Below are 22,799 nucleotides of genomic sequence, written 5' to 3' on the forward strand. Positions count from 1 at the left end.
CTCACTACCTCACAACAATAACAACAAAAGAATTCCTATATGGGGCAAGAGTTCAGATAAATGACCATTATATCCATCCCCATTTCTGAATGGTATGTTATTACAACAGATTACATTTTACTTCCTTTTTGTATGGACTATACTAGTTCAAACACACAAAAATTTATACCACAGCATCCACACATTTTTACATAAACCTTTATTTCTTCCTAGTATAGAAAAAGGAGAGAATAAATCTGACAAAATAGACATGGTTAAACTTTTATTGGCCATTTATATCCAAAAAGAAAACATCAGTCTATATTATCAAAGCTGTCAGTTCTCTACTTTGTAAACATCTCTAGATCTGCTTGCACTTTGGCCTTTGATGCACCAGAGACATGTGTGTGTTTAATCCACCAACTTGTTCCTGTTGACTCTGACAGACTCATACAGGCCAATTCATTTAGCTAGTTAGGGGAAAAGTTACCACATTTCAGGCACTTTAAAAAACTTAAATCCAGCTGTGTAAAATTAGCTTGATAAATAATCCCACTCCCTGTTCCCCACACACAAAGAAGTAGCTAGTTTTGTAATAGTATATATGTAAGAAGACATCTTCCTTCAGTTTTGCCAAAGGAAGTAACACAGACATTTTCTTCCACCTTTACTCCAAATGAAGTATCTCCTCCTCTGGTCGTACATGACATTTTCGGTTACTTAAAATCAGTTCCAATTAGTTAAAGACTATGGAACCACACTTGTGGAGTTTATTAATGGAGAAGTCTCACTACTTAATTAAGAAAAACTTAATTTCACTTGCATTACTGTTATCCCCTGAGCAATTATAAATGCCCTTTACTATAAGGAGGCAGTACCAGACAGAGAAAATTATTGAAGTCTATACACCTATACTTAAGCTAATATGAAATCTACTCATAGAAGAGGGTGTTGTTTTTTCTTTTCTGAAACTTTCAAAGAAAAATAAAGATATGTAATACTCAGAATACTCTAATAAATCATTAAAAATATTTTCGGTTGTTTGCCTTTCAAAAATTTCCCCGAGTTCTCATCTGTGTTCTAAACAAACTAAATAAAAATGTACTGCATATATCAGATATCAATATTGACATACAAAGTAACATATATATATAGATATATATATGTATATCTATATATATATTCCCCACTTACACAGACAAAGCGTCATTCTTTAATAACAGGTCCAGGATAGCAGCAATTTAATAATCTAGTTATTCACTATCTCAGAGAATACCATAGACCCACATAATTTCTGATGTGGCCCCCCTGACTTCAAGGAGAATTCTCCCTTAACACATACTATATAGTTCTCATGAAGCACCACACTACATTGCTAAAAGCAATTATGTAACCTTATCATTGGAGAAAAAGTTTCAGTCTTTTCAAAACCCATTTATTCAAAATTTGACTGGTGCTGTAATGGGAAAAATAAGTCACAATATGGTGATACAAATCCAAACTATTTAAGATATATAAAGCATTTACATTTTATCTTACACACTTTTGCTTTCATCAGTGCCTTTCATGCTAAAAGGTCAATTCTAAACCTTGCTGAGAAGAGAGTTGCTCTGAATTGTGTAAGAGGATATTTAAGTAATTTGATTATCAGCTAGTTCTTTTATAAACCAAGATGGCATAATATTGTACTAAATAATGTATTTAAAGAGCTATGCTTCATAAGGCTATGCATTTGGGGATGTTGTGAACTCAATATATATGTATATATTATATATAACACATACTATATATTCACAAAAATTCCTTAAGCGGATTTTTAATATGACATATTTGTCACAGAAGGAAAGATAGAATGGCTTTAAATAAAAAATTGTGTTGTATATATACAACTGGGCATATCCATGCATGCCCAATGGATAAAAAGTCTAGGTAGGTGGCAAAGTATATGGGTTCTAGATTCACATGTGGGCTTTAGTAATCTCTCTGGGTGTGTACTTTTAGGATTAATTCTAAGTCTTCTGGGTGGGGTGTATGAACACAGAGCTCACTTGATGAAGGTTTTAAACCTCTGCCACTCTGCCCATACTTTACATAAAGCAATCTCACAAAAAATAGTTACCAGCAGTAAGGGAAGATTTTTATCACCTTCATAAAGCTACACTTGCCAAGGGAAAAGCACTAAATTAGACTATGTTGTTTTATAGGTTGCCACCCTTTTACTGGAAAGAGACAACTCCCTCTGCACAGCAGTTTCTCTCTTGAAGCTGAGATCACGCAAGGAGAAACTGATTGTTTTTCTGCCAAGTCACTGTGGGAATGTTGGGAACAGAACACTCAGTAGCCAGCAAAGGCAGAACCACCAGAGTGACTCCTCAGATAGGCAGAATGCTTTAGAGCTTCTGAGAACTCTTCCTTAGATAGTCTTATCCTTTCCCTCCTACATGAGGAGTCTCCCCACCACCCCACCCACATGTTTCTCAATGAAGATCAAATCAAAACAGAACAGACTCTAGCTTCTCAGTTATCATGTGTGTTGCCAACCATGACAACACATTTATTATACTGAATATTCACTCAGGCTCCTTGAATTTGGCTGCAAGCTGAGTGAGATCCCCTAAAGGATAAAATGATGATGTGTCAGCTTCTCCACCCCCCCCCCCCCAATAACTCCAAAGCTTCCCAAAGTGCTCCACAGAGACAGCCTGGTCTATAGAATCTAGTTCTCTTTATATACAGGAACACATGCACCAGAGCTTGGACTTCTTCTAGTGCCAAAGGCAGGCAAGCAAGTTCAAATTCTGGACACAGAGGCACTTTCAATGTTTGGCAAGGAGAAAAGAGGCAAGTTCACTAAGTGGGGTTTTATCACTGCGCTGTCTCGTATAACCCAGACATATGTGGCACAAGAACAGGAAAACAAATTTTTAGGTTGTAGAGGGTTCGTGCTTTTTCTTCTTGCCCCGACAGGATTTGCAGACACAACAGATGATACATGGGGAAGCCAGGAGCAGCAAGGGCGACGTCACCAAGGCAATGATGCCCAAACCCATGAGAATCCCCACCACCTGAAAATTTAGGGGGAAAAAAAGAGAGACTATTTTAGTACTTAAATCCTCCTAACTATATGCTAATACTACCACCACCGGCAGGTAATGTTCCTGTCGCCCCACCCAAAATTCATGTACTAAAACCTTAATCCTCAATACAAAGGTGCTTCAAGATTGGAAGGTAATTAGAATATAAATAGGGAGCCCTCACAATGGTATCAGTGCCATTATCAGAAGAGACACTACAGAGTTTCATTTGGCCCTCTACATTCTCTACCATGTGGAAAAACTTTATAAACTATGAAGGGAACCTATGTCAGAACCCAAGCAGGATGGCACTCTCAATTTCCTGACTCCAGAACTGTGAGAAGAAAATTTCTGATGTTTAAGTCCCCCAGTCTGTGGTAATTTTTTATAGCAGCTTGAGCTAACTAAAGCACCATCCCAGCTACATGAGACAGGTACAATTATGGGACTTTTAAGCAAGTGCCTAGCAATGATCTGAACTTCATATAAAACCAGAGACTAAATAAATAGAGATACATAAAAATGTAAAAAGTTCAAACCAAATGCTAACTTGAGCTTTGGTACAAAGCTCACTATAATCATGAGCTGTTGTGGTTGGCTCTCTCTACCTGAATTTACCCAACAGTTTCACAGGGTTGTTAATCATGATTCATAGGTTACTAACACTGACTCTGTTCAAAAGAATACAGTCTTTATTAAATATAAAACACCATTATAAACTAACAAGGGGGGCAAGACAACTCACTGGAAAGTGCACCTGGTTTACCAAGTGTGGTCCAAGTTCAAGTCTCAGCTCCCATAGCTTTGAGAAAATTTTTGTGGCATTCTCTCTCTCTCTCTCTCTCTCTCTCCTCTCCTCTCCTCTCCTCTCCTCTCCTCTCCTCTCCTCTCCTCTCCTCTCCTCTCCTCTCCTCTCCTCTCCTCGTCTCTTCTCTTCTCTTCTCTTCTCTCTCTCTCTCTCTCTCTCTCTCTTTCTCTCTCTCCCTTTCTCCCTTTCTCCCTTTCCCCCTCTCTTGCTACCTGAAAAAACAATCTGGAACAATGAAGGTCCAGTGACATCAAACAAGTAAACAAGTGAAATAATAATAGACCGGGACTCATTTTAAACCTGCCATATAAACACACAATGACATATAGAGAGGGACTGAAGTCCTAGCAGGAGCTCAAAGGACTTTAGAGCACTGCCTTTTATAGAAGATTGGCCTTAAATGGCTTTCAGAAAGTCATAATCCTTTTTTTTTTTTAATGAGGACAGAATATTTGCTTTCATTCTGTAGCAACTGCTAGTTCTGAGTAACCTGCCCCTCTACTGATCCTCAAAGGGATTATGTTCATAAAATTAACTTTAGGCAACTGCTCTATGCCTTTTCAAAGGTCTACCTTAGAACTGAGAAGCTTCCAGGCTGGGATAGGTATAAAAAGAATGGGGGTGAGGGAAGAGGGTGAATGTGTATTAAGTCTTCATAGGTTCAATTTATCTCATTCTTCTCTGAAGGTCATTGTACCTGTGTTCGGTTCCACATCACTGATGCTCTTGAGTGACCAAGCTTATTCCTACATGGCCCTTTGTCATAATGTCTGAGGAAAATGTCATTCTGAAAAACAAAAAGAAAGATTGAAGGAAACATGCAGCTTTACAAAGAAAAAAGAATGTATTTGTGAATTAATAAGAGAAATAGAGAAAGAACCAGAGCATCACTCCAGCATATGCACTGCCAGGGACTGAATTTGGGACCTCATATTTGACTGTTCGATGCTTTATGCACTGTATCACCTCCCAGACTATGGAAACATACATGTTTGAATTGAAAGATGGATACAAACCACACATCTTGTCACCTTAGCAGAAGCTAAGGCTCTCTCTGAAGATAAAAAGACAGCTCTGAGGAATACCAAGTCTGTGATCTTTAGAGTATATCTCATCTGCTTTGTACATTACTGAATGAAAGCAGATGATAATCAATGAGACCCTTAAATGAGTCTATAAAAAGATTCATGACCTGATCAATCAACTACAAGAGGCAACTCCAGTAGAAGTGTCCTATGGAGTTAAGAGGACACCAAATTAGGGAGCTAAAGGGCTGCTGTAGAAACCAGGGAAGATATGGTCAGTGGCCGAGGGTTGGAGAAGAGGAAAATACAAGCATGAGGTATCAATAATATGAAACTAGAAAGGAGATAGGAAAAAGAAATCACAGATATGGGGAAAATCTAGGTAGAAAGCAGTAGATTTGTTGAAAGGGATGACAATATAGAGTTGGTTTTTGTTGGGACAACTAGGATCACAGTTTAGACATGTTAAATTTAGAACATACTTGAGACATTCAAGTGGTATTGCTCAAAGGTCAGGTTATATATATATATCATTTCTAAATTTTAGTCGGGGGGGAGAGACTGGTAATTAGTGCACATGGGCATGAGAGAAAGCACAGAATATAAGGCCACTCGGGGAGAGATTATAAATTGAGAAGCAAGGCAGCTGTTGAACATAAACATTTAAGAATGAGTTGAGCAAGAACCTGGAATGAGAAAGAAAAATGGCTTAAAACATAGAAGGAAACCAGAAATGGTAAGAAGTCAAAAGTTAACAAAGTAGGGCACCAAAGTAAAAACCCTGTGGTGATGGACATGCGGCTTCCTGGGCCAGCAGGGGGGTGGGGGTGGGTGGGTGGGATGGGACACAATCTTTTGGTGGTGAGAATGGTGTTTATGTACACACCTATTAAAGTGTAGTCATATAAATCACTATTTAATTAATATGAGAGGGGGGGAAACCGATTGTATGTCTAACAAAGGGACTTTTCAAAGTTAACCCAATTACCAAATAATGTGATGATAATAATAACTATCCATTGTCTTCTTGAACCCTAAGACAGCAGGAACCTCACATTTCCACTATAGAGCCTAAACTTCCCCCAGTCCTGGGACCCTAGGGTAGGGCCCACTTTTCCGTATGCTTCTCCCAATTCTTATCAAATAATATTGCATATGCCGATCACAACCTAATCAACACAACGAGTGCCACCCTAGCATGCTTCACTTAAGACTGTGTCCAGAGACTTCAGGTGTGGAATGACAACCCTTCAGCTTCATTACTCGGGGGAGACCTTTCCTTTCATAGTATTCTCTAACTCCATCCCAGGTGGTTCACTCCCTAACAAAGTCCCAAGACCTAGATATAGACCAGGTTCCAGGAGATAGAGCATATGTTCACACATATCCATAAACTAGGGAAAATATATACATGAAAGCAGTAGTACACTAAAGTTTGCAGTGAGTACCCCCAACACTTTATCTCCACTATTCCATCCTTTGGGTCCATGATTCTTCAACAATTTGTTTAAGCTTTGTATGTTAACTCTCTTTTCAGCCCCCAGGTTCCAGATGTCAACAGGATGCTGGCCAGGCTTCCCTGGACTGAAGACCCCACCAATGTGTCCTGGAGCTCCGCTTCCCCAGAGACTCACCCTACTAGGGAAAGAGAGAGGCAGACTGGTAGTATGGACTGGCCAGTCAACATCCATGCTCAGCGGGGAAGCAATTACAGAAACCAGACCTTCCACCTTCTGCAACCTACAAGGACCCTGGGTCCATGCTCCCAGAAGGATAGAGAAGGGGAAAGCTAGTGGGGAGGGGACGGGATATAGAGATTTGGTGGCGGGAATTGTGTGGAGTTGTACCCGCCCATCCTATGATTTTGCTAATGTCTCCTTTTTTAAATAAAAAAAAAAAATTAAAAAAAACAGAAGTGCATAACAGACCCCAGCCTCCTCGCCATACTGCTATTCCTGCCCATGTGCATCTCTGTGCTTGTGCTTTAACTTTTCCTAAATAAGATTTTTAAATGCCTGAAAAAAAGTTAACAGAGAAGGAGTCGGGTGATAGTTAAGCACGCATGGCACGAAGCAAAAGGATGGGTGTAAGGATCCCTGTTCGATCCCCCGGCTCCCCACCTGCAGGGGAGTCACTTCACAGGTGGTGAAGCAGGTCTGCAGGTGTCTGTCTTTCTCTCCCCCTCTCTATCTTCTCCTCCTCTCTCAATTTCTCTCTGTCCTATCTAACGACAGCAACAACAACAATAATAATAATAACCACAACAATGATAAAACAACAAGGGCAACAAAAGGGGAAAAAATGGCCTCCAGGAGCCGTGGATTCGTGGTGCAGGCACCGAGCCCCGGCAATAACTGTAACAGAGAATCAACACAAGATATGGACAAAAGTATCCACTAGATTTTACTGAAAAGAAATCATTTAAAGCCTAGGAAGACCACAGTCAAGGAGGGACTCAATTAGTAGTAATCTATATACACCACAACAATTGGAAGTGTCAACAGCTAAAGAGGATTATACTTTTTTGAAACTAGGCTTCTAAAGGAAGAAGAGCAATAGAATGGTAATTAAGGGAAATACGCTGAAGAAAAGTATCACTTATTTTCAGTGAAGTACTATTGTATTACACAGGTTTCAGGTACATATTGAAAATCATCACATATATACTTTGTCCTGATTTATTCACTTTTAAATGTGGTACATACAGATTAACAGTGGAGTATGTATCTTTAGTCATAGGAAAGAGAAGAGATAACTGAAGGGGACAAACTTCTGAGGTTCCTGAAACAGAAGATCATGAATACCTAATTCTCTGAAGGAGCAAGGATAAGACACATGGCAGGAGCAGACAGAAAACTTCAGCAAAACTCAGTCACTTCGTTTGGCTTTTGTCTCAGGCTTGGCTTTTGGAGCAACCTCCTTCTACACTCACACTCTAAAACTTTCCTATAAACAACAGTAAAGACCACCATGTGACATAGATCACTTGTTTAGAGGAAAACATCATTACCAATGAGCCAATGTCCCTGGCTGCAAAAGTGAGATCTCAAAATACTATGACTAGAAAAATGTGTCAACATTTAAAGTCTGTGTATCCAGCCACTTAACATCTGTATCATTTCACCTAAAGTACCAAAACAGAACAAGTGACAGAACAATGTGTTTGTTCTCTGCAACACCATTCCCCAAACACATTTCATCCAAAGGATGGGGGAAATCTGACATACATAGTTATTTGCTTACACTTGCCTCCTAAAGAGAAATTTATGGGTTCAATCTTCTTGTGAATAGGAACTCAACTAATACTGGATTGTTAGAAAAGTCATGATGTGTTTTTGCATAGGAAAAAATATGTCATGACTTTTCCAGTGATCCAATATTTTGCTTGGTCCTGAAAGAAAACAAAAAAGAGATTTCTTTCATTTGTAAAGTACAAAGCGTGGACAATCAGCTCAATCCTCATATAGGATGCCATTCGAAGTTATAGGCAGGTCTCAAATTTCAAACATAATTACAATTCATGGAGTTGTGATCAGTATAATTATTTAAAAAGAATGAAAATATTTCTTTCAACCTCAGACACTAGGATTCTAGAGTCGAAAAAAATGTCTGTTTATACCACAAATGCATATTTGTTTTTATTTTTTTAATGTATTTAAGTATTTTTACCAAAGAACTGCTCAGTTTTGGTTTATGGTGGTGCCAGAAATTAAAGCTAAAGGTTCAGGTACAAGTTATTTTACATAATAATTATACTATCTCCCTTAGTCATATTTGTTCTTGAAACCCTGAGCCCAAGGTGATGAAGAACCTGATTCATAGATGCTGTTCTAAACAACGTTATCTAATTTTCAGTTACAAATCTGGCATGTGGCAGCTTGTATGCATCCCATGTTAACTGCACATATACTCAATGACTGTCCAGGATATGAAAGTATGACATATGTTGCTTATCAAATTAATGGAAATAAAAATGACAGGCAGAGAAAAATGGCCACTCAATCACCTTGAGAGCTTAAGGTTATTGCTATCCATAGTCTCTATGAATATATCTTATAGGTACAGACTGACAAGACAGGGGATAACTGTAAATAACCTATGCTACCAAAAAACTTTAAAGCATTAGAATTTCTGAGAAAAAGTATCTTTTTAACACTTATTTAATTTATTTTTTTTAGTAATTGCTAGGGCATCACCACTCCAGGTCAAGTTTTTCAAACAGAAAGAATGAGACAGGACTGAGTGGTGGTACACCGGGTTGAGTGCACATGCTACCATGTGCTAGAACTTGGGTTCAAGCCTCCACTCTCCACCTGCAGGTAAAAAGCTGTGTAATCAGTGAAGCACTCTTGCAGGTATCTCTCTGCCTCTCTCCTTATCTTCTCTTTCTCTCTCTTGGTATCTCTATATCTCTAAACAATAGATAAATAAATTAAGTACATTTTTTTTTCTTTTAAAGAATGAGAAAGAGCAGAAAGAGAGATGGGGAAGGAAACCACTGCACCGAAGTTTCCTTCAATGTGGTGGGAACCAGACTGAAACTTCTGTTGGGAACAATGCAAAAGCAGTGCACTATCCAAATGAACTCCTTTTCCAACCCAAATTAATTTTTCTAAAACACTAGAATTTAAGGAAGAACTTCTTGTTTAAGATTATTATTAGTTCTGAACCAAAAAGGCAATCAACTTCTCAGAGGTGAGGAATAATGATGGAGCTGTGTTTTAACTCAAAGATGATGATGATGAAATAAATGAAGATAACATAAAAAAATTATTATTAGTTCTAAAACAACCCCATTTAAAAAATGGGGCAAGGAGATGGACAAAACCCTCACCAAGAAATAAATCCAGAGAGCCAAACAGGTATATGAGAAAGTGCTCACAAAGTCACTGGTTACCAGAGAAATGCAAATTAAGACAGCATGAGAATGCCATACATTGGAAAGGACCAACAAATATTAGGAAGTATGCGAGGAAACAGAGACAGTTCTGCACTGCTAGTGGGAATATAAACTGGTCCAACTCTTGAGGAAAAAAGTCTGGATATTTTTCAAAGCACTAGAAATAGACTTACCATATGATCTAAGAATTTCTCTCCTGGGGATTTACCCAAAGGAAACAAAAACACCTATTCAAAGAGATCTAAGTATACTTGTGTTCATAGCAGCACAAATTATAATAGCCAAACTGTGGAAGCAACCCAGATGTCCTATGACATGAGTGGTTAAGAAAGTTGTAATCTATATACACAATAGAACACCACTTGGCTCTTAAAATTAAGTCATTTCCTTTGCATCATATTAGATGAAACTAAGATGATCTAATCTCTGAATTTTTTTTTTTTTTTTTTTTTTTTTTTGTCTCCAGGGTTATCTCTGGGACTTGGTGCCTAGATTACGAATCCACTGCTCCTGTGGCCATTTTTTTCTGATTTTTTTTTTTGATAGATCAGAGAGAAATTAAGAGAGGAGGGGAAGATAGAGAGGGAGAGAGAAAGACACCTGCAGACCTTCTTCATTGCTTGTGAAGTGCCCCCCCCCCCGCAGGTGGGGAGCCAGAGGTTCAATCCTGGATCCTTGTGCCGATCCTTGCGTTTTGTATTATATGTGCTTAACTCGGTGCCAGGGCCCTAGAACTTTTACATAGTTTTTTTTTTTTTTTAAAAAGACTCTAAAAGTATTATTTTTAAATTTATTTATCTATTTACTCATGAAAGGGGAAGAAAGAGAGAATCAGTGCATCACTCTAGCACATGTAATATACTGGGGACCAAACTTGGGACCCCATGCTTTCAAGTTCAATACTATATCCATTAGGCCACCTCCAGGGCCATTCAATTATTATTAAATTAAGTGACCCTGTGTGATTCATATGGATCCATATAGGCAGAGAAACTTTACCAGCTGTGGTCAGAGAGAACTACGACTGTGATAGAAGGGTGAGAGAGATGTGATGATGCTGCTTTTGAAGATAGACAAATGGGCCAAAAGCCAAAAATAAAAAAAAATGTAGGCAATTTCTAGAAACTGAAAAAATCTAAGGAATAAAATTTTCCCTCAAGCCTCCAGAAAGGGATGGAGTGCTATGGCCACACTGATTGCAATTCAGTGAGACCCACTCCAGACCTCTAACACAAGACAAAATACATTCTAAACCGCCATATCTGTGGAATTTTGTTATAACAATAATGTAAAGCCAAACAAGTAGTCCTTTATATAATAGAATGAGAAAATGTGTCAAATCAGGAAATTCCCCTAAAAGAAAACCTTGTGTTTCAAATTAAGGGACTAGGAGATAGCTCATTCAATAGAGCACATGTTTTAACACATACAAAGGCCTGGGTTCAAATCCCAGTACCACAGGAGAGCACCAAGGAAGGCCCCAGAAGAGATCATGGATAGTGCAGTGCTGCTATGGTGTCTCTCCCCTCGGTGTATTTCTCTCCTTCTCTTCTCTCTAAATAAATAAAGAAAGAAATGGTGCACAGTAGGACATGCAGCAGTATCACACATGCAAAAAAATAATAAATAAAAAGGTCCTGAATTCATCCCCTAGAACCATTTTTTAAAATAATAATAATAAAATGTTCAGGTGACATGCCAAAGGTATGCTATTTAAAAAGAGTATTTAACTCAGCTACAGGAAAAGGTAAAATCTTGGATTTTTCTATAACACAAGTGAAACTGGAGGGGATCATGATAAACAAAATAAGTCAGAAGAGCAAAGACAAATATCAGATAATCTCACTTACATATGGGGTAAAAACAAAGAAAAAGAACAGATAAGACCTAAGCAACAACAAACTCTTAGACTAACTATAGAAGTCGGATTGCTAAAGGGACAGGGAAGAGAGTTCTTAAAGGGATAGAGGGGCCCAACACACTTTGATGAAGGATTATTGGTACTTTAGTGCTGAGTATGGTATGGTAATACACACCTGGATGCAGTATGAAAATGTATTTCTAAAACATACAGCCTCCGGGGCCGGGTGGTGGCTCACCTGGTTGAGTGCATGTATTACAATGCACAAGGACCCAGGTTTGAACCCCCGGTCCCCACCTGCAGGGGGAAAGCTTTATAAGTGGTGAAGCAGGACTGCAGGTGTCTCTCTGTCTCTCTCCCTCTCTATCACCACCCCTTCCTCTTGATTTCTGGCTGTCTCTACCCAATAAATAAAGATAATAATAAATAAAAAAGTAAAAAACTGTTTTTTTAAAAAAACATACAGACTTGTAAACCAACATTATCTCTATTAAAAAATTAAATTCAATAAAAGTGTTAAGGAGAAAGAAAAGTGTTAAGAAGAAGGGAGGGAAGGAAGGAAGGAAGGAGGGAGGGAGGGAGGGGGGAGGAAGAAAGAAAGGGAGGAAGAAAACTAGTTAGCTAGCTTGGTTCCTTTTTCCCTCAGGACACAAATAGACTCAATATTTTTAAAGCAATTCCTATAGGGGCTGGGTGGTGGTGTACCTGGGTAAGTGCACATGTTATCATGTACAAGGACCCAGGTTCAAGCCCCCAGTCCCCACATGCAGGGGGAAAGCCTCACAAGCAGTAAAATAGTGCTGCAGCTATCTCTCTGTCCCTGTCTCTCTATCCCTCTTCCCTCTCAATTTCTCTCCAACCAAATTAAATAACTGTAAGAAAAGATCTTTAAAAATGTCAAATCAAGGACTGCCTATAGAAACGGTTACAAAGATACAGTGTGGAGGAAGGTCACATGAGAAGGTTCCTCCAAGTGCAACTTACATCCAGGTTCTGGAGACAGTACCAGCAAAATGTATGCTTGCAGTTCTTGCACATCATTTGAGCACAGCCTTCATTGCGTTCAATATAAACTCGGCACACTGGGCATTGCTTAATGGGCGCTTCTGTGTCTGTCCCAAAGAGGGCCCTAGAAACAAAATGATGAGAAATTTAAAAAAAAGCAATCCAGAATGCTTCCTGATTTTTTTTTTTTTTTTAGTACTAGAACCACAATGGTATGCACTAGGCAAAAGTGTGGGAAGAATGGCCTGAATATTACTAATAAGATAATAAAGCACAACTCTGTTAGGCTCAATTTTCTGTAGCTTTCAGCGGGTAGGTGATGAGAGCTTCATTATCTGTGCTTAATTCATTTCCAGGAAAAAAGTGGAAGGGAATAATAGATACATAGATTACTACTAGTTATTCAGATAACTCAAAACAAGAATCTTAATTTATCTTTTGGCTTTTAGTGAATTATATAAGTATACTCTCTAAAGGTGATGTAGTTCATTGTTTTCCAAAATTAGTATTTCATTTCCTGAGAACATACTGCCTGAATAAAGAGTAAAGAAACTTACAACATAGCTGAAAAAACTATGAATTAAAAACCCCAAATCTAAGAGGGAGTGGAAAAACTATCTAGTGGTTGGTTCATTTAACAAATGGACAATCTACTTGTAAATTAAATAATCAATATTCAAAAAATAAATGCCCATTATTATAGAAAAGACTTGCCTCAAATAGACAAAGAGGAAAGCAAAAGTATCGGACCTAACAGGGCATAGCAAATAAGTGAAATAGAAGCTGGAAAGATGCCTTAACAAATATACACAAATAAAGACATATAGCTGTAGAAATTGTAGTTAACATAAATCTACAGCCTTGGGAGAACTGCTGTCAGAACTCTGGTGGTAGGAACAGTGTGGAGTTGTACCCCTGTTATCTTGTAATTTTGTAAATCAATACTAAATCACTAATAAAAGATGTCTCAATAGTTTAGCACATGCTATACATGTACGTTTCATCCCTGGCACAGAAAAAAAGAGCAAAAACTTCTAGTCAGGGAGTTTTAGGATTACCACACAGACATAATGGGCGTAGGCCTCTACAGATCCCTCTTTCCATGGTCACTGGTCATCTCCATCAGGAACAACATAATGAACCCCTTTGTGGGCCCCAATAGGGTCTTGCCCTCAATGTGGATCAACAATGGTAGGGACTATTCTATTCTCCAAAGGGAGGTTGAACAACAAACTCTACCACCCAAGGAAGGCAGGTTCTGAAATTAGTACAGCCTGGAATGTTCCTAGCTCACAGAATGCAGAGCTCAGACCTACAGGGATGTAGAGGTTACATAGGCTCCTGTGCTGAATATGGGCCCCAGATCAAATCAGTGGGGTTTACAGTTAACAATGTTAATACACTTCTCCAATATTTGGGAGCTACTCTCTTCCCTGATCCAGCTTTCTAGTCCTTTTGCCAACTTGTACATGATAACATGTGCACTTACCCAGGTTTCTCACTCTCCCTTCATTCTCTTTTTCATTAACAAAAACTTTAAAATTGAGCCAGGGAGGTGGCTCTGCAGTAGAAAGATTTCCCTAAATTCAGCTGATACCACAAAAAGGCTAAGGAGGAAGAGGAAGGGACAATGAAACAAAATTTGAGTCAGCTAGAGAGCTAGGTGAATCAGTACCAGGTTGCACCTTAGATACTATTCATCAATATCACCACCTTGAGACATCAAGTTCACAGTGTTGAACTGCATGGTGGCACACCCTGTTGTGGAATATGTTACAATGTACAAAGACCCAAGCTCAAGTTCCCCAGTCCCTAGTCCTCACCTGCAGGGGGAAAGCTTCAGGAATGGTGAAGCAGTGCAGGTGTCTCTATTTCTCTCTCCCTCTTTTCTCCCCTCTCTGCTCAATTTCTCTCTGTATCTATTCAAATAAATTAGTAAATAAAATATTTTTTAAATGAAATGTTTTTTGAAAGTATACAAAGTGTTGTAAATATACAATTTGGTATTCACAGTAATATACCGTATATAGCAGTAGACGAGCTCCTATTTAATTTCCATTTCTTTTTCCAGACAAGGAAATAGACACAGAGAGGGTGAGGTCACACAGATACGAAGTGACAATGTCAGAACTTAATCTTTCTCTCCTCTGGGCTATTTACATAACCCTATGAAACATGGAGAACTTATTAAAATGGCAGTGACGTTATAGGAGGTACTGGCGGGGGTAGGGGACATACCTGCCAATGATAGTGGACCTTTTCATTCTTGATTTGTTTGGTCTGTGACTCAAGCACAGTATTATTGCCACGGAGCAATACTGTTCCCATAGAATGGTTCTACACACTCTGACGGTGGTAAGTGACCAAGCCAAGTGTACTATAACACTGGTGTTTCTGTTCTTGCTGATGCAGAACAGCCAAAGCCTCAAGCAAAGCAAGGGATCAAACACATAGTTCTCTCACTCTTAGAACTGCTACTGCCAGGTGGGGGTGACAGCATAATCGTTATGCAAACAGACTCTCATGCCTGAGGCTCCTAAGTCCCAGGTTCAATCCCCCACACCACCATAAACCAGAGCTGAGCAGTGCTCTCGTGTTTCTATGTTTGTGTCTCTCTCTGTATCTCTCTCAAAAATAAAAAAAATAATTAAAAAAAATAAAATAAAAAAGAACTGCTACTGCCATAAAAACCTTCCCTACTGGGGAAGGCTCACCAGGTTAAGTCCACACAACACAAATTGCAAAGATGCACATAAGGATCCTGGTTCGAGGCCCAAGCTTCTCACCTTCAGGGGGTTGCTTCAAAAGCAGTGAAGCAGATATTCAGGTGTCTATCTTTCTCTTCCCCTCCTATCTCAATTTCTCTTTGTCCTATCCAACAGCAACAACTATGGAAAAAATAGTTGGCCTCCAATAGTAGTGGATTCATAGTGCAGGTACTGTGCCTCAGCAATAACCCTGGAGGCAGAAAAAAAAAAATCCTTGCCCTACTAAAATGTAGAAGTTTAGTTACTTCTCTCTTTTAATTAATTTATTTTGGCTAGAGACAATAGAAATTGAAAGGGAAGGTAGAGATACAGAGGGAGAGAGATACCTGTAGCCCTACTTCACCACTCATGAAGCTTGTCCACTGCCCGAGCTTGAACCAAGGTCTTTGTGCATGATAACGTTTGTGCTCAAGCATGTGTGGCATCACTCACCCCAAGAATTAGTTACTTCTTAGTGTAACAAAATTTCAAAATGGGTACCATCTTTTCAGAGCATAAAGGATTGAGAGAAGCTCTTCTAGTACCTAAGAATTCAGGTGCTAGTAATACTGCAGGATTTTGTTTCTGTTAATAGTTGACAAGCTTCACAAGCTAGCAATTCAGCCAGGTAAGAACAGATATCTACGGTAGCAGTTACCTCAGCCAACAGATGAGGAAACATCATGACTGCCTACTTTGAGCCAGTGAACTGTGTATTTTCTACCTAAAGAGAAACCCAAATTCATAAAAACCCTAACTTCAGAAATATCTGGAAGATTCTCCTAGGGGTATGTAACTAAAATTCCTTTAGAAGTGCTTTTCCAACTCTTTTTTTTTTTCAAACAACATTCCAGATACTTTGCAGGAAAACTCAGATACTTTGCAGGAAAGTTCTACAGGAAAACACTTTCTAGACACTATCACAACTGAATGACTTTTCCAAGCAACACACTTTGGGGGCAGGTTGGTGGGTTAAGAAAACTGCTGAATAATTGCAGTAACAAAATTTCCTTTCTTACCCATGCTCTGTTGGCAGGACGGTAGACTGGCCATCTGTACAGGAGACTTCTGCATGCCAAGCATCTTTGCAACATGAGCAGAACTTCAGATGGCAAGAAGGGCATTCCACCAGCACAGGCTGTCCTGGGTCACTTGTTGTAACAGGGCACACTGTTTGACAGTCTGCGACGGGACACCATGTTCGGTAGGGGTCCAGATGAACTTCTAAAGCACCAAAAAAGAAAATGTAATGGTTTTTGTGTCTTTTATTCAAGCTTGAGGCCTTTTCTCCTTATTCTTATTTCTTTCCCTATTCTCTTGCCAAGAACCTGGAACCTATATCTGTCGCTGTTCTGTTAACTTTCTAACCAACCTGTCCAAAAGTTTTAGATTTCAGAGGGACCATCTCACTTAGAGTTTGAAGATCTATGAATCATAGGATTATAACAGTTACAGAAGCTTGACTCTCCTATAATTATTTTTAGGGCAATAATTTCTACTATTGATGAACATGATGAAGTTTTCAAATGCCACTCAGCTCTGTGACATTTCTTTAAGTACTTATTTGTGAAATAAGTCACCACTGCCCTTAAGAACAGATATGACTTTCATGCCTGAGGCCCAGAGATGTATTGGTACCATTACAAGCCAGAACTTCTCAGTACCCTGTCCTGTCCCTCTCCCTCCCTCTCTCTTTCTCTGAAATAATTTAATTTTTTTATTTTAAAAGGAATAATTATGAAGAAAAAAATTTGTGGCACTTTCACAATATTTATCACCTTCCAGTACTCAAAATAAGCAACAATTCTGAAGCCCTTCCAATAATTATTTTTGTACTATTCCAAAAGATAACTAAACATAAAGAAACTACAAAGCAAAACTTTTTTACAAGATTTTTTTCTTTCCAAGTATGCAGAAATATTGGGTTATCAGAAAAGTCATGGTGTATTTTTCTGATTTTCTATGCAAAACGTGTGTTATGACTTTTCTGACAACCCAATAGGTAGTGATATATTTTTAGAATGAAACTAAAAAATAAGAAAAAAAAAAAATTGTTTAGAAACTGAATGGTAACTGGTATAGTTTAGCCAAAAATTCAGATTAGCCATCAATTTGGATAAGATGTTGTCCTACTGATATGCTAATTTGGGACAATCTGTAATATATATACAAATTCTGAAAACAAAAGGTAGAGACCTTCATGGACTGTAAATTTACAATTAATCAAAGGGTGGTGATCTAGCTCAGCCTGTTAGAGCATAAAACTTGTATGTGAGAGGTCCCATAGGTCACAGGTTCAATCCCCATCACCACCTTAAGCCAGAGTTGAGAAGCTCTCTGGTTTCTCATATATATATATATATGATAGCTAATCAGACTACAGATTAGATTAGATCCATGTACCTTGTAGAAAAGGAGACAGGATTGGGGGGGGGGGTTCTTTCTACTTAAGTATTCACAAATCTTGCCAATTTTTCATTGTTTATTTAATAACAGAACTTATGTTCACGTCATTATAACATGATGCTTCATGGAACACATGTGAAAACCTGCTATTATTTGAGGCATAGATTAGTCCTTTTTCCTATGAACTCAAAATTTACAAGTATCAAACTGATGAGATTCTAGTTTTAAATCTCCTAAGACTTTTAATTCTAAGAAATTTCCAAGCAAAAGGTAAATAAATGCAATAAACAATGCAAAAAGGAAATAACTACTAAATATGAGCTTAATTTTTAAGCAAATTTCATAAAGTTTACATGGGAAGTCCAAAAACCATTCCAATAAACACTGAATAGCTTACCTGTGATGTATCAACATTTCTTATTTAGGGAAAAATATGTTTACTATATATTTCGATTATAAAAATTGCATTCTTGGTCAGGAAAACTGTTTAACTGGTAGAGTATAGGGCTTACATGCCTAAGGCTCTTGAGTTTGATTCCCAGAACTGCATGTTCAGGTTTCTCTTTCATGTTAAACTCTTTATGTCATATGAGATAAATAAAATAAATCCAAAAAAAACATTTTAAAAATAACATTCTTAAACATATTATCTTATCTAAAATTTTTGGGAGTCAGGGTTGAAGAATGATGGACCAACTACAGTTAGAAATGTGAAGTCTATGACTAAAGATCCTCAGACCCCAAGAGAAAAACTCTTTTGAAGCCCTAAAACATCAAAAGAGAATGGTCAGGCCCTTTGGAATATAATTAAAATATGCCTACTAGCTATCTACAAAATGGAGGATCCCCTCAACTTTTCATCTGCACTATTCCAGCCTTTAGGTCCATGATTGTTCAACAATTTATTTGGCTTTGTATGTTAACTCTTTACAGCCACCCAGTTCCAGATGCTAGCAGGATGCAGACCAGACTTTCCTGGACAGACGACCCCACCAATGTGTCCTGGAGCTCTGCTTCCCCAGAGACCCAACCTACTAGGAAAAGAGAGAAGCAGGCTGGCTGGGAGTATGGATCAAATTGTCAACACCCATGTTCAGCAGGGAAGCAATTACAGAAGCCAGACCTTACACCTTCTGTATCCCACAATGACCTTGGGTCCAGACTCTCAGAGGGTTAATTAGGAAAGCTATCAGAGGAGGGGATGGAATATGGAATGGACTTCTTATGGTGGGAACTATGTGGAGTTGTACCTCTCTTATCCTATGGTTTTGTCAATATTTCCTTTTTATAAATAAAAAAAAATAAAAAAGAGTCAACAAAAGAGAGAGAGAGATAGAGAGAGAGGGGGGAGAGGGAGAGAATGGTCAGAAGAGCAAAGTGGCAGTGAGACACATAGACTGCAGGATCCTGACCTTTTATTTCCAAACCACTATATTTTCTTCCAAAGTGTAATAACTGCCTCACAGATATTACAGTCAGTGAAACAGAGCTAAGAACTCCTACATCCAATATTTGCAAGATTTCTACTTATTTCTTACATTCAAGGCTTTGTTTTGCAACCTGGGGGGGTGCAGTGGCTACAGTACTGGACTTTGGACTTAATAGCATGGGATCCCAAGTTCAATTCCCAGGGCCATGTGTACCAGACTGATGCTCTAGTCTCTTTTCTCTTGCACATCAACTAATGAATAAATAAATCTTTATTTTTTTATTTTCACAGATAAGAAAGTTTTCCATGCATGCAATCCAGCTTTGAGTCCAGCTCTCACCTCATAAACCAGTGTTTCTGTACTGTAGTGTCTCTCTCTCTCTCACTGTAGTCTTTCTCTCTCACTGGAGTCTCTCTCTCTCTTTCTGAAAACATTGACTCCAGAGCACTGAAGTCTGGTGATATTTTTAATTTTTTTATTTTATTTTGTCCTCATATGAAACTTGAAGAGATGTGGAGCTGTGAACTCATATCCCTATAACGTATACAGTGCTTAAAATCAATGCTTGGGAGTCGGGCTGTAGTGCAGCAGGTTAAGCGCAGGTGGCACAAAGCACAATGACTGGCGTAAGGATCCCGCCCGGTTCAAGCCCCAGCTCCCCACCTGCAAGGGAGTCGCTTCACAATCGATGAAGCAGGTTGCAGGTGTCTATCTTTCTCTCTCCCTCTCTGACTTCCCCTCCTCTCTCCATTTGTCTGTATCCTATCCAACAATGACGACATCAATAACAACAGCAATATTAACTACAACAATAAAAAACAAGGGCAACAAAAGGGAATAAATAAATAAATAAAAGCAATGCTATCATCAAGCCCCAGTGATAACCCCGGAAATAAATAAATAAATATGAAATCAATGCTATCTCAATAAAAACAGAAGTGAAGCATAAAGGAAGGACATTTCAGTCACATCTTAAAACAGGGTTCTTGACAACTCACACAAATGAACCCGGCATTCACTGACATCACATTGGCTGCTAAAAGTTAGCTGTGATGGAAATATTTATACCATAGAAACTGGAAAATAATATAAATCAGAGTCTCCCCCCCCAAAAGAAAGATGTTTTCCAACACATCTTTGCACATAGTCCAAACTAAGAATAAACACATAACTATCTAAAACCAACATCCAAGGGCTCGGTGATAGCGCACCTCACTGGGAGCACATGCTACTATGCCCAAGGTCCCAAGTTCAAGCTTCTATTCCTAACTTGCAGAAAGCAAGTTTCACAAGTGGGTAAGCAGTGTTGCAGGTGTCTCCATCTCTCCCTCTCTATCTCCTATTTCCCTCTCAATTTTATTCTATCACTATCCAATAATTAATTAATTATAAATATTAAAAATAAAAACAAAACCTATATCCAGCACAAAAAGAGTATGGAACCCAGAGCAACAGAAAAATTGAAAGCAGAATTCACAGAATACAAAACAAAATTATATAGGGAGTCGGGCAGTAGTGCAGAGGGTTAAGCGCACATGGAGCAAAGCGCAAGGACTGGCATAAGGACCCCGGTTCTAGCCCCTGGCTCCCCACCTGCAGGGGAATCGCTTCACAGGCAGTGAAGCAGGTCTGCAGGTATCTGTCTTTCTCTCCCCCTCCTCTCTCCATTTCTCTGTCCTATTCAACAACAACGACATCAACAACAATAATAACTACAACAATTAAAAAAGGGCAACAAAAGGGAAGAGTTTAAAATTTAAAAAAGAAATTATACAGTGATAACTAGCTCAGTCATTTTTGCTGACCAACTTTTCCTACTTTCTGAATATCCCATATACTACCTGAAATAACACTCAGATCAAAGCACATCTACTTCTATAAAATACTTGGTTGTTCTGGGGCAGAGATGATGGGAAGAGGTGGAGACAGTATTAAGGATCCAGTACATGATGAGAGCGTAAGACTTTAGCTGCTGGCGAGAGTGGTATGCAGACATTTATCATTGGGAGATAAGAAACTACCTATGTGACAACTATCCTATGAACTATTATTTCCCTAATGAATTTTTTAAAGGAATGGGGTAAGTTGTAAATAAAAATACAGTGCACTCAGTTTAGTTATCCTTGAAAACTGGTTATTTTCTAGGAGAATTTATGTAAAAACCAGCCAATATGTTAGTAAGCATTATGAATTTCACTTGGCTCTCCACATAGTTAACAGTGTTCCAGGCACCGACCTTGACAAAACTGACAAATTTGCTACAGGTCAGCCTGACCTTGAGTTTATGTAGACAGAGCGCATGCAGGGCTCTGACATGAAGAACTACAGCTTTTATTTACTTATTTATTTTGTTTGCCTCCAGGGTTATCGCTGGTACTCCATGCCTGCACTACAAACCCAGTGCTCATGGAGACTAATTTTTTTCCCTTTTTGTTGCCCTTGTTGTTTTATCATTGTTGTGGCTATTATTATTGTTACTGATGTCATCATTGTTGGATAGGACAGAGAGAAATGGAGAGAGGAGGGGAAGACAAAGAGGGGGAGAGAAAGATAAACACCTGCAGACCTGCTTCACCGCCTGTGAAGTGACCTTCCTGCAGGTGGGGAGCTGGGGGATCGAACCACGATCCTTACACTGGTCCACTGCACTTCCGCCATATGCACTTAACCCGCTGCGCCACTGCCCAGCCCCCCAAACTACAGCTTTTAACAGAACTGTGTCTCAAAATTTTGTGAAGGCTTCTAGAGCAAACCAAAGTTTGTCGTTTTCACTCTTTACCTAGCTCCTGTCTCCCTAGTCCTTACCCTTAAAAATGCTACTCTCGTCTAAGATGAGATTTTTAAAATGTTTTTATTATCTTTATTTATTTGATAGAGACAGCCAGGATACAAGCGGGGATGGGGAGATAGAGAGGAAGAGAGACAGAGAGATACCTATAGCACTGCTTCACCACTTATAAACCTTTTCCCCTTCAGAGACTCAAACCTGGGTCTTTGCACATTGTAACATGTATGCTCAACCAGGTGTGCCACCACCTGGCCCCTTAAGATGAGATTTTTGTTACTGTTGTTTTGAGACATGAGTCTGCAAACTTCTCAGGCTATGCTAGTGACCTGGCTAGAGACAGCTTTCCTCATTAATTCTGAGGGGCGTGTGTATCCCCATATTCATAGATGCATTATTCACAATAGCAAAATTTGGGCCTTGTACAGTTCCTGTTAACCTTTCTGATCTTTCCTTTGATGACCAAATGCCCCAAACTATTGAGCCACTGGTTGGAAAGTTCAGTGAGTAAACTGTGGGGGAATTAATCTGGGGGGAAAAAATGGAAACAACTTAAGTACCCATCAAAAGATAACTGGGTAAATAAATAATAGGACATATACTCAATTGAGTACAATATCAAGAATTTGTATAATGTTTGCTTTGAAGCACAAGAGTTTTCTTCACATGAGTATTTGACCTATGATAAGTCTTGCTAAACATTTTTGCCTGTCATCACGATGAACCTTGAAAAGTGAAGGAAAATAGCTATCTCTAAGCAAAAAGGCAATCAGGTCAAA

At 38.8% G+C, this 22,799-nt stretch overlaps 1 protein-coding gene across 3 annotated transcripts in view; it reads right to left on the reverse strand.

Annotated features, from left to right (window-relative positions):
- Positions 1 to 1,398: 1,398 nt before the first annotated feature.
- The window catches only part of RNF144B (ring finger protein 144B), a 248,435-nt gene continuing 227,034 nt past the window's right edge, over positions 1,399 to 22,799 (reverse strand). For all 3 annotated transcript variants that reach the window (XM_060189308.1, XM_060189307.1, XM_060189309.1), the window contains 4 exons: positions 16,419 to 16,623; positions 12,632 to 12,776; positions 4,559 to 4,648; positions 1,399 to 3,044 (listed from right to left, as the gene is read on the reverse strand). In XM_060189308.1, the coding sequence (XP_060045291.1) occupies positions 2,904 to 3,044; positions 4,559 to 4,648; positions 12,632 to 12,776; positions 16,419 to 16,623 (581 nt within the window). In that variant the 3' untranslated portion in view covers positions 1,399 to 2,903. The remainder of the gene's footprint in view (positions 3,045 to 4,558; positions 4,649 to 12,631; positions 12,777 to 16,418; positions 16,624 to 22,799) is intronic.

Source organism: Erinaceus europaeus, chromosome 4, assembly GCF_950295315.1.
Source record: "Erinaceus europaeus chromosome 4, mEriEur2.1, whole genome shotgun sequence".
In the NCBI taxonomy this organism is placed as follows: domain Eukaryota; kingdom Metazoa; phylum Chordata; class Mammalia; order Eulipotyphla; family Erinaceidae; genus Erinaceus; species Erinaceus europaeus.